This window comes from Cryptosporidium hominis, assembly GCF_000006425.1.
Source record: "Cryptosporidium hominis TU502 chromosome 2 CHRO012017, whole genome shotgun sequence".
Taxonomy (NCBI): domain Eukaryota; phylum Apicomplexa; class Conoidasida; order Eucoccidiorida; family Cryptosporidiidae; genus Cryptosporidium; species Cryptosporidium hominis.
This window is the reverse complement of record NW_667315.1, coordinates 1-12782: the sequence shown is the minus strand read 5'-3', so window position 1 is coordinate 12782 and position 12782 is coordinate 1. Positions and strand designations below refer to the sequence as shown.

The 12782-nt window shown below is 28.0% G+C and overlaps 7 protein-coding genes across 7 annotated transcripts; 5 read left to right on the top strand and 2 right to left on the bottom strand.

Annotated features, from left to right (window-relative positions):
- Positions 1-2001: 2001 nt before the first annotated feature.
- Chro.20063 (MPU1p) lies at positions 2002-2703 on the bottom strand. The annotated part of the gene is made up of 1 exon (XM_661699.1): positions 2002-2703. The coding sequence occupies one exon, from the start codon at positions 2701-2703 to the stop codon at positions 2002-2004; it is 702 nt and encodes a 233-aa protein (XP_666791.1).
- A 1069-nt stretch (positions 2704-3772) lies between these two features.
- On the top strand, positions 3773-5425 carry Chro.20062 (hypothetical protein). Its single annotated transcript, XM_661698.1, has 1 exon — positions 3773-5425. The coding sequence occupies one exon, from the start codon at positions 3773-3775 to the stop codon at positions 5423-5425; it is 1653 nt and encodes a 550-aa protein (XP_666790.1).
- A 997-nt stretch (positions 5426-6422) lies between these two features.
- Chro.20061 (proteasome component) lies at positions 6423-7031 on the bottom strand. Its single annotated transcript, XM_661697.1, has 1 exon — positions 6423-7031. One exon carries the CDS (start codon positions 7029-7031, stop codon positions 6423-6425), a length of 609 nt encoding a protein of 202 aa, XP_666789.1.
- A 1103-nt stretch (positions 7032-8134) lies between these two features.
- Chro.20060 (PfMPC) lies at positions 8135-9061 on the top strand. Its single annotated transcript, XM_661696.1, has 1 exon — positions 8135-9061. The coding sequence occupies one exon, from the start codon at positions 8135-8137 to the stop codon at positions 9059-9061; it is 927 nt and encodes a 308-aa protein (XP_666788.1).
- A 474-nt stretch (positions 9062-9535) lies between these two features.
- Chro.20059 (hypothetical protein) lies at positions 9536-10441 on the top strand. Its single annotated transcript, XM_661695.1, has 1 exon — positions 9536-10441. One exon carries the CDS (start codon positions 9536-9538, stop codon positions 10439-10441), a length of 906 nt encoding a protein of 301 aa, XP_666787.1.
- Positions 10442-10497: 56 nt separating this feature from the next.
- On the top strand, positions 10498-10689 carry Chro.20058 (hypothetical protein). The annotated part of the gene is made up of 1 exon (XM_661694.1): positions 10498-10689. One exon carries the CDS (start codon positions 10498-10500, stop codon positions 10687-10689), a length of 192 nt encoding a protein of 63 aa, XP_666786.1.
- A 576-nt stretch (positions 10690-11265) lies between these two features.
- On the top strand, positions 11266-12693 carry Chro.20057 (hypothetical protein). Its single annotated transcript, XM_661693.1, has 1 exon — positions 11266-12693. One exon carries the CDS (start codon positions 11266-11268, stop codon positions 12691-12693), a length of 1428 nt encoding a protein of 475 aa, XP_666785.1.
- The last annotated feature ends 89 nt before the right edge of the window (positions 12694-12782 follow it).

The following is a 12782-nucleotide window of genomic DNA, read 5'->3' as shown; positions in this document are numbered from 1 at the left end:
AAGTTCCAGAATGTTAGTCATTTTTGGTTCTTCATCTGCTTCCTTCTTTTTATTTGGTACTTTTACATTATAATTTCCAATTATAATCAATATATCTGAGTTTTGAACCAATTCACTCAACATTTCGAGAATGCATTGTAGTGACCAGCTTGGAATATTTGAGTAATTTCCATCAGAAATTGCTTGAATAAAGCTCATTAGGGAATTACAAATACAATCCTTAATAAACGGACCTTGTAGTTTCTTACTCGAGTTAAATTCTAAAATCCTTATAAACAGTCTAATAAATCTTGCAAACATAACAAATTCATGGATATTTTGAGACATTTTTGGATTTAAATCTGAACATGCATTTTGTATACATTTTGTTAAAGTTGGAAATAGTACATTATGAATTAGGCTTCTTAAGTCTTCATTGTTTTCCAACGAGGATCTTCTATTAGATGTATTCTTATCAAGAATTTCATACCACAAGTCCAAACATATTTCCGATGGGATAGTTATCCCTCCTTTTAATAAGGAAAGTGGTGTTAAATTATCTTTTGAACTTTTATTATTTGAAACTAATTTGACATTTTCTACAATATTCTTATCTATCATTACTGATATATCTTTAATTAATAAGAGAGGAACAACTTCTAAAACTTCTCTATTATCTTCTTCGATAGCTGTGTTTGAATCAATATAATCTAATGAAATATTTATTAACTGTCTTAGTGCAAGTTGTGACATCTGAATTAATTGATAGTAGCCTGATAAGTTAAATAGAGTCGAAACTATGCTAACTATTAGTGTGATCATAGCTTCATTAAATTCAAGTATTTCTGGAGACAGAAATAATAGTACAGTTTGTATAACTTTGAGCAGTACTTGTTCTTTATCATTGTTTGAACTTGAGTGATTACTATGGTAATTACTTGAAGTTTGTTTAGATTTAATTTTAATAGTTGTAGAAACTTTAATTGTGACTTCGTTAAGCACTGCTAATAATGTTATTTTGTGAGAAGTATCTAGTAACCCTGGTATTAGTATTTGTTGTATACAGTTCATACCTAATATTGATAATTGAATTGAATCTGAGTTCTTTGTTGATGCTATTATGGCCTCTCTACAAACTGAACATATATCAGTAACAGGAAATTGTTTAAATCTTTCACCATTCTCGTCATAATCCGTCTTATATACTACATCTCTATAATGTCTAAAACTTAACAAAGCCTTTTCACACATTACCTTAATATAATTAAGGCTGCTGTTCTTGCATGGTATACAAATTGCTCTTAATTCATCTTCTATGTTTGGGCAGCTAGGCCTTAATTTCGCTTCAAATTGGCCTTCTTTTCCCATGTTTTTTTTGATTAGCCCACTTTTGTTCTTCAGGTCTGCTTCCAAGCTATACATCACAGCCTCCTCCTATTATAATTCAACTCCAGAAGCAATTAGAACTCTTTTAATTGTACCATACCATTAAATTACAGCAATAATTCTATTTTTTATTTGCTTTTGTTTTGCTCCCGTAATCTTCTAAATATTTATTGGAAATTTGGCGCCAACAATTTTTTCAGTATTGGAAATATTAATTGATTAGATAGATGCAATATAATAAACAGTTAAAATATTCAAATGAGAATTTAAAGTTTAAATATAGTCAAACCATTTCTTATGATTTATAAAGAGTTCAAGGAACAAAGATATTTTACAAAATGTTCACAAGTAAATCTCACCAAACTAATTTTTTTTTTATCAGTAACTAAGGTATATTTAAAAGTGTTAACGGTTATAAAGTTAGTTTGTTCAACAGCTATCTTTCTTTGATTCAATAAATCAGTTTTTCTTTTATTAGGTTGGCATTCCCCATATATTATCAAATATAATATTTAAAAATACATTTGGCGCCAAAGCATGCATGTAATAAGCACGATAATAAAACAAATATTCTTGATATTATGATTAGAAAAAAATTGAAGACAAACATTTAAATAAGATTTAATACAAATCAGATCATTCTACCTTTCTCTTACTATGTCTTTTTTGTTCGATTCCATTTTTCTCTGAGATACTTGAACAATACTTAAAAATAACAATCTGCATTAAAGGAACGGTGTTAAGGAGGGCAGAAATTACATTAGTCAGTAGCAAGATCGTGTTCGATTTAGATTCACTAAATAAAACAGTGGCAACTCTTGACCAGGAGCCTCCAGTAAGGAGGAAGAATGAAATAAATGAAAGCTGACCAGTACTGCTTTCAATATAACACTTAACTATTTGAGGAACTCTTGAGAGAACAACAAATATAAGAGGCGAAATGGAAAGGTATCTTAAAACTTGAATAGGAATAATATCTTGATAAAGGGCCGCAATTAATAAAGAGATGGATGTGATATAAAAGATTTGGTTAATTGGAAACTTCTTCTTATTCTGTGAATATACCACACATAGTATGAGAATAAATGCATTTTGAATACCTATAAATGCACTATCAGCCCAAAGTAACCATGGAACATTGAATCTCCAATTTGAAAATGAGTATATACAAGATGAGAGGATCTCAACATATATGCTAAAGCTACTAATTCCCTGTGTGCTTCTTGAGTTTAATATTTTAATAATTTGCGGTATTTTTACTATACAAGAGCCTGCAATGATTAAATAACTGATTAGCTGAAAAAATAAATCAATGGATATTAACTCCAATGCATTCATTTTTTATTTTTTCAAAGAAAAAAACTCTATTAATTGATGCCTTAAATTCGATAGTTTTAAGGTACTTTTTATACCTAAAATACAATAATTCAGTTATTAAAATCCAAGAAGAGATGTATTGTTTAAATTCTCAATCTTGTTTCAAGCGTTTTTAAATATAAAGTAAATTCAAACAATTAATTTTATGTTAGACTTCGTCAATAGCTTATTCACTTTCTTTATATATACATATATATATACATATATATATATATATATTAGAAAAAGATTATTTCTCAGTTAGTACATGTAACAATATATTGATTTTACTTTTTTTTTTTAATGTGGGTAACATAATGTTCCATTTGGCGGCAAAACAAATATCTATATAATTGGGAATTTATTTGGCGCTAATTTGTGTGTAACTAATATAAAAATAGAAGTAACTAGTAATTCCAACAGCTTTGAAAACAGGAATAATAATAAAAAAGAATTATAAATTTAGTTGTTTCTTTTAATTGAGTCTTATGGCTCAAATTGTTTTGATTAGAAATTAAATATGGATAATGTGTTTTTATTTCATTCTGGTAAATTGATTATTGATAATTTATCTTAGTTATACTATAGGGTACACACAATTTATATTAAATTAGGGTGCAGAAAAATAATTACACTTAAATTATAATTATTGTCACCTCTATATGTATGAAATTCTAAAAAAAGCAATTTAAGAAGAGTTTATAAAATATTTCATTACATAAATATTACCTTGTTATTGGGTTAAAATTGAGATCAACGTCAATTGGTGATTTTAGGTGTATTTTTTGGTTAATTTATGACACTTTAATTACATGCAATTAAATCATTAATTTGCATTACGTGTATATCTTAATTTTTTGTAACAAAACCTTTTAACTATTAATTTTAACAAGTTACAAAATCAAACAATAAACTTGGTATAAATTGTGGAACCATCAAGTTGGTATATGAAGGACAAAAATCTCTACAAGCTTATTAACCTCAATTTAAGAAGTTGATTCTCAGTGGTGTCGGTTTCCTATCAGTAAAATTATAGCAAACTCAAACTTAAATGGTTAGAGAGGCTCCCAATAAGAGTGACGCACCTCAAACTCTCACCGCTCCAAACACGAGCACAAATAAGGCTGCTCCTGCTCCTGCTCCTGCTCCTGCTCCTGCGCCTACTCCTGCTCCTGCACCCATTCCTGCTCCTGCGCCTACTCCTGCTCCTGCACCTACGCTAGGACCAGCTTTATCCAAGGATAGTGCACCAATTAATATTCCAATAGTTTCAGTTAGTGTAAACGAACGATCTGGAACTCCAAATTCGAAAGAAGTTATACAAGTTCCTTCAGTGCCGAGAGAAGGAGGGAACACTCAAAGCCAGACACCCAGTCCTCCATCAATGCCTTCTTCTCAGCAGTCCCCACCTAAGCAGTCTTCACCCCAACCAGCTCCTCCACCTCAGCAGTCCTCTTCGCAGCAGTCCTCTTCGCAGCAGTCCTCTTCGCAGCAGTCTCCCCCAAAGCAGTCCCCTCCAAAGCAGTCTTCATTCCAGCCAGCTCCTCCACCTCAGAATTCTTCATCTCAGCCATCTTCATCAACACCTTCTTCAAAACCATCCCAAACCCAAATGGATTCACAAAAACCTAATAGTCAAAAAATATCTCCACAAAAAGTTCAAGTTGGTAAAGTTGGACAAGTATCAAACCAAGTGGAATTAAATGGAATAGGATCTAACTTAGATTCAAGAAGATCAGTAGAAAATACAAAGTTTTCTCTAATAGAATCAGAGTTGGACTCTAAATTTCCGGATATTAAAACAGCATTTAATAAAGATGGACTTCAAGAAGTTAAAGTTGCACTGATTTTTATTACTATTAGCTTAATTATGGTTATTGGATTTTCTATTCGAAAATATCGCAAGCTTAGAAAAGGTGGAGAGCAGGTCAGAAATATTACAAATACTGTATTTCCTGTAAAAATTGTGAGTCTATATTTATATATATTTTTGAGTTTCCCAATTACTGTACTTATGCAATTCCTCTCGTGTATTGCTCCAATTGGATATGGAATGTTTAATGTAATACAATCGACTTATCAAAGTATATGCTATATATGGCTTTGGGATCTTTTTGTTGAATACTTTGGAGGATCAGAACAAATTGTTACAGCTATAAGGAGAACAGGCCCTTATCAGGTTTGGAAGGTCCCTCCATTTATGATTCCAACCAGTACAGAAACTTATTTTCAACCAAAAATTGTCATTGTAAGCTATATATTAATGATACAATTTCTTCCAATCAATATTTTTGTTTCAATACTAAATGTTATTCATCCATCTAAGGCCTTTCTTTATAATTTAATTCTAATAATTTCTTTAACTATTTCAATTTATGGAATTATGCTTATTTATTGGCCTAGTAAAGAAGCTCTTCAACCTTATCAAGGAGGGTGGAAATTTGGGATTCTTGTTATTCAATCATTCTTGATTATAGTTATTGATTCTATTATTAAACTCGCAAAGTATGAAAATAGAGAATATAATTCTATTGTTTATAAACTTTACTGGAAATTAATGCTTACTTGTGGGGTAGCTACAATCTGTACTCTTGCTGCTGTGGCAATTATTGATTCCAGAGAAATTTATCAGATTTATAATCTCTCAATACCAACCAAAGATTCTGAAAATATTCCCGAAAATAAAGCAATGCTTGCTACTTAAGTTCAAAATATCATATTTGACTAAAAGGCGGGAACTGTTTGCGCTATATATTATTTGATCATTATAAGTTGTAATGAAAAATATTTACAAAAATAATTAGTTTTCAATAAATATTATTTTGAAAAAAAAGAATCACAAAGTAATCTCATCTTATCTTTCTTTTTAAATCTGTCTAATATTTTTAGTTATATCTTTCAGTAAATATAACATACTTCTATATTTTAATTCAATTTAGTCCGGAATGAAAATTAAATTTATTCCCGAGATTATTCGAACATTGAGTGACCGGGTGAAATCTAATCAATAATATACCGTGAGTTGAAGAAAAATTCAAAAAGAAAAAAATTACAGTGTGTATGTATGTGTATTATGGAATATAAAACAACTAGAAAAAAAATTCTATAAATATTACATTTAATGTAGATTTTAAAATCTCGAATTGGAATTTTGGCGCCCATTACGTCATCGTTATAATTTCACTAGTTTGCATGCATGAACAAATCAACAATATATTAGTCTATAAATTTCTTTCTTTAAAGTTTTTGGACTAATGATATTAAAGAGTGTAGTTTTAGGATCAAACAGCATAATGGGAAGGACTCACTTTAAATAAATGCTAATATTTAAACTTTTTTGCACAGATTGGCAATTTTTATAGGTAAAACAAATTAATATATCAATAGCATAGAGACTGATTTACTTAAGTGATGGCGGGCTTTTGATGTAACACCAAAATACCCATTTTGTTTAACCTATTATCTTCTACTAGAAATTTCTCAATTTATTTCAACAATTATGGTTGATTAGACTTAATCTTCTAGATTTAACCTTGGTTTACTTCAATTTCTTGCTATAGAAGTGTGGTAATAAAAATAAAAATGATAATAATAATAATAATGAAGACTAAAGTAGATAAGTAAAAACCATTAAAAGGATTTAATTATCAATACAAAATTGATTATTAAAGTAGCAATTAAGTGGATCAAGAAATAGGAAATTAGTCCATTCTTGATTTTAAAGTTTTGGTGACGAGCTTTTCAGGAGTAAGTAGATAAACTTTGCAACCCCATCCAGAAAATGCATCTCTATCTATACCGGAAAGCATACATTGTGAGACGATTTCCATGAGCTCATCAGGTTCTAAATCGGGTCTATAGTATGATTCACAGATACCAAAAAGCTGATTATCAGCGGTTCCTGAAATTGCAAATTCGCTACATACTGATAAGCATCCAATAAGATCATACCCAGCAATAAAAGGCACATTATTATTATCAAGACCTGCTACAATTGGTTCCACAAAATATGGGCTGAAACGTTTACTATATAATATTGAAGCTGTCATATGGCTAAGTGCTTTAACACCAATTTCTCTTTCTTCCCTTAAATGATACAAGTTTGTTTTAAATTTGATTAAGTTTGTTAGAGTGTGAATATCAGTAGCTAAACCTGAAAATCCCATCAATGTTTTTGAGCTTGGTCTAATAACTTTATCAAAATCAGTACCTATAGTTCTGTATCCATTAGATCCAAGTCTCATATCTGTTGCAAATGCAACGCACTCTTTTCCCTTCATTGCCAAAATGGCACCACCATTATAAGTCATAATAGACTAAATATTTTAATGAAAAAGCGTTAATAGTTTTTTAAAAAATTTTGATCTGTAGATAACTTACCATTTTTGATTATCTAGTATATTTCTCACTTAAAAAACTTAGTTTTATCGTAAGCAGTACTAAATCCACAGGATCTATACAATGTAGTGTTATTGTTTATTGTCTTACTGAGATTTAATTTGTATATATTGAGAAAAGTATTAGCTGAATAATATATTCAAACTTGTATACACACTTGATATATTTTAAAATAAATCTAATTTGCCTTGTTCTTTTACTTAAAGATTTTAAATATAAATATATATATATGTATATGAGAATCTGTATTTATATATTAATATATAAATATCCTAAAATTCTTTAATACAATCCAATTTAATATTTTCTGTGTTATACTATTGCAAATTCAATCGTATTAAAGATTGTAAACAATTTTTTTAATCCAGCTTTCCCTCTTTTTTATTTTTCCCAGAATTTCTTTTTAAAAATTATATATTAACACAAAAAAAATTCAGCTATTTCTCAAGGTAAGCCCCCCATACCCCCCAAAATCAGCATTAGCCATGCCGCCACACATGAGCGGCAAAATGGAAGGGTAACGAAAGTTGGCGCCTCATTGTATTACTAAAAAAAAAACTAAAAATGAAAAATTGATTATAATAATAAATACTAAGGAAAAAGTAAATAAAAAATATTTTCATGATGTGGTAAAAAATAATTTAGATTGCAAAACAGGTTGGTTTTAATATTTGCGATATAATTAGATTCAAAAATTACTATTATAAAGGTTTAAAAGAATACATGCATATATAGCTGCAGAGGTTTATATTATATCTATTTATATATATATATCATATCATATATATATATATATATATATATGATATGATATATGTATATATTTAAATAAATATATACATATATTCTTAATATAATTAATATTAGAAGAAGAAAAGGTGTAGTATTATATTAAAAGTAAAATTTTGAAAGAATATTGCCTATTAGTAAAATAAGTAAAATAATTAATATTATATATTGAAATGAAAAAACAAAATTATTAAAGAGGAATAAATTTCAAAATTCAGTGTTACTTATGAAAGAAAAGAAAAGAAATGTAAACTATTACTTAAACTGTGCATTAGGTGGAGCATTAAGTTGTGGTCTAACCCACACAGCAATTGTTCCAATAGATGTAGCTAAATGCAGAATACAAGTTTACCCAGATAAATTTAGGAGCTTAGTTCCAACTTTGTCTAAAATAATAAGATATGAAGGAGTGAAAGCACTGAGATTAGGATGGGCACCAACTTTAATTGGTTATTCAGCACAAGGTGCGTTAAAATATAGCTTGTATGAATACTTTAAAGATTTATATTCTAGCAAAATTCAAACAACAAATAAAGAATCTCATAAAGGATTGATTTGGCTTGGAGCATCAGCAACAGCAGAATTTTTTGCAGACATAGCATTATGTCCAATGGAAATGATAAAAATAAAAATGCAAACTTGTTCAAGGCCAGATTTATTACCAAACTCTTTTCTAAAATCAGTTAATAATATGTATAAATATAGATCAGAAACAAAATTTCCTTTTGGAAGTATTAAGCCTTTATGGTATCGTCAAATTCCTTATACAATGGCAAAATTCTATTTTTTTGAGAGAATTAATCAGATGTTTTATGACAAAGTCTTTACTAAACCTAAAGAATCATATAGTAAGAAATCAAGGCTTGGTATAACATTTTTATCAGGCTATTTATCTGGAATTATATGCGCTATTGTATCACACCCAGCTGATACTATAATTTCTCAGCTTGGAAAAGCTGCATATAGTGGCTCCAAAAGAATTAATGTATTATCTATGACTAGAGAAATCGGTATAAAGAACTTGTGTACAGCAGGTTTGGGCACAAGAATTATTATGATTGGTACATTAACAGGGATGCAATGGTGGGTTTATGATTCTTTCAAGACTATTATTGGATTAAATGCTTCTGGTAAAAACAAAGTTAAATCTTAAGTATGAACAATCAAATTTCTCTATAGACAGTTTCTTAAAGAGTGAAACTAATCTATTTAAAAGCATTCCATTTGTTTAATATATTTAGATTTGATTATTTCTTCTAGTTTAGCTTTTATTATAAATTTTTAATGAGGTTTTTTCAGTTTAATAATTCATTTAATTTTACCAAAATATTTTCAAATTTCATATTTATTTTTTAAATATTTATTTATCCACATTATATCCGCAAAATTACCGGTATATGATTTTATTTTACCTGCATGCAAATTTGCATGTGGAATTGCAAGAGGGGCAAAAATTAACACGTAAGAGGCATTAGTGCAGATTAGTTAATAAATAATATGAAATAAAGTTGGAATAAATTATAAAAAAAATTTAAAATGAGGGTGAATGAATGAATTTATAAATATAAAAGTAAATTTAAATTAAGATAACAGGTTGTTTATTAAAATAAAAAAATTCAAGAAAAAAATGGTAAAAAGAAGCAAAGAAGAAGGTAATAATATGGAAGAAGAAGGAATAGGATTGGATGAAACACAACAGAGTAAAATGGAAGATGATAATATGGAAAGTAAATCTCAAGTTAGACCATCAAGAAATTCTAGAAAAGTTGTAAAATATACAGATTTTGATGATGAAGATGATGAATTGGATGATTTTGAGAGTGATTTTGATGAGGAAATGGATTTTATAGATGAAGGAGATGAAGATAGTGGTGATGAAGATGATGAAAATGACTTGGATTTAGAAGAAGAAGAATTTGAAAAGGGTAAAAAGGGCAAAAAAAGTCCACCAAAGAAAAAAGGGGGGGAGTCTATTAACTCAAAACCTGCANAATCAAAAAAACAATCATCTAAAGAAAGTTCAGTGGAAGATGAATTAGAATCTGATGATGAAGATAAAGGTACAAAGCCGGCAAAGAAAAAGAAATTGTCTGCTCCAAAGAATTTGACAAAGAGGAATGTTGCAAATTCAGGAGGATCAGCAGCAGGAGATGCAGGAGAGGCAATATTTAACTATATGAAAGAGCAGAATCGTCCATATTCAGTACAAAATGTGGTTGATAATTTGCATAATATATACTCAAAGAAGCAAGTAACTGATGAAATGGAACGTCTTGCTGTCGAGGGGAAGTTTATATGCAAGGAGTATGGAAAACAAAAAGTATATTTAATAGACCAAAGTGACTGTAAAGAATTAAACAAGGATGAAATGGAGGCTTTGGATAAAAGTATTTCTGTTTGCGAGTCAGAATTGAATGATTTGGAAGTAAGGCTTAAACAACTTAAGCAAGAAACAAGAAATATAAGTGTTCCATTAACTATTGACGAATTAGAAGAGAAAATAATGCAAGAAAATCTTAAGGTAAGTTTATAATATAAATTTTAAAATTTGATATATAAAATATTATAACGCATTAATTCTTTTCTAAAATGTTATCTTTAATTATTTTTATTTGCATTTTAAAGAATAAATCACTTAAAGAGGAGATTTCAAGAAAGGAAAAAATGTTAGATGACGATTGTGAGATTATTCCAGTTAATGAATTAAAAGAGTTAAAGAATAGCTTGTTAAAAAAGCAGGTAAGTTATTTTTTTAATATTAATTTTAAAATTTATTATTAATTGAATTTCAGGCAAAGTTAAAGAAGCTCAAATCTGCATGTAAATCTGCAGTGGACACTTTTTCAGAATCTATGGAAAGGAAGGTAGGTTGTTTTTAATTCAAGTAGATTATGATCAATAATTTTACTTGAATAAAATCATTATGAATATATAATTTATTTTTAGGCTTCAGATTTGATGGAAGAAATAGGAATTGAGATGGTTTAAGTAATCATTATATAACTATTATTAATAATAACTCGCCCCACACACACAAAGCATTGGCGCCCAAATAATAATAATGTAATTGGTAATATTAGGAAATACCAATAGAATAATAAAAATAACTATTAGTTTACTACCAAGAATATTATAAGTTTGAGAATAAAAAATCAAGAATCACGTACATTTATTGTATGTAAAGTTCTAATAATAAATAAGAAAGTAAATGAGTTCAATTTTTTTTTTGCAGTATTGTATGAATTTAAATTAGTAAATTTATATTTCAGATAATAAATGATTATATTTCAGATACAAAAAGTTTTTATTTTGTTTATTGCGTGAGTAATAACAAATAATTTTTATATTAATAATAAAATGAATTCAGAAATATGGAATAATAAGAGATTTCTACTGAGTGGATTTGAAGAAAATGATGAAAATAATCTGATAAGGAAAAAATATATTGAGAATAATGGGGGAACAGTTTTGGAATTAAATAGTGAAATTATGGATGATGATGTTGATTATTTAATATGTAATTATTCAAAAGGATATAGATATAGGCATACAAGTATAGATTATCAGAAATTAAGAACTCCATTTTGGATATGGTTATCAGTGAATGACGAATGGAATTATTCATTAGAATGGCACCCTTTTTTTAGGCCAAATGGCAATTTTAAATATAATATTTTGAAAGGGTTTCAGATATATATTATAGGTTATAGTAAAACAATAGGAGGATTTAATAATAGAGAAAAGAGCCCAAAATATATACGTAAGAAGGATGATATTGGTATTTTAGTTTCATTTATAGAAACGCAAATGGGAGCAAGAGTAATATTTGATGATGAAAATAAAAATGAAAATGAAAGTAATGATGATAATAACTTGGTCAAAGTTCCACTAAAAGCAAGTGTTACAAAGTTGGCACTTATTTGTAATAATGAAGAATTTGAAGGAGAAATTATTGATAAAGTTAAAGAAAAAAATAATATCCAAACAATAGTAAATTTAGATTGGTTATTTGATTGTTATGAGGAAGGAAGAATAGTGAGTTATAAAAAATATATATATAATAGCAAAAGAGAGAAAGAAAAAAGGGAAGAAGAAAAAATGAGAATAAATGCAGGATTGGAAAAAGAGAATAATAGTATTGCAAATGCTAAATATAAGATGATAATATCCCATCAAGTATATTTGAAACATGTTGAGATATATAATATAATGATAAAGATAAATAATATTGAATATATGGAAGTAGGCCGTCCAAGCAGGGAAATCATGAAAATTATTCAAAATATTGACGGAAAGAATGGATTAAATTTCGATGAAAATACAGTAATGGTATTGGTTTTTAATGATCTGATGGAAGAGCAAGATTTTTGGTATGACTTAGTCAATATATTAGAGGAAAGTGTAGTATTTAATATAAAGTTAGCATCAAAAGAAAAAAAAGATAAGATTTTACATCATTTTCAGATGATGAGAATAATCAATGATCCTGAGGATTTTATAAATAAATTAATAGGTTGTGAGGAAAACATTATACCATTAATAAGCAAATTGGGTTCAAAAGTTGGATATTCAATACCTTCTTTTATAAATGAATTACTTAAATCAGAGAGTGAATTTTTAGATACTGTTTTAAAGTTTACAGATTTTGAAAATATTACTGGTTTGAGTGGATTTGTTGAATATTCAAATGATAATCCAATGGATATTGTAAATTTGAATAGATCAAAAGCTATAAAAAGATTTGATAGCTTTGAGAAAGAGTTTTCTACTATTAAATTTAGTTAAGCCTTTTAATTATTATTTTAATATTTGAATATTTTTTTCCTATAATATTAATAATTAAAAAATATATATATACATATATTACATAATAA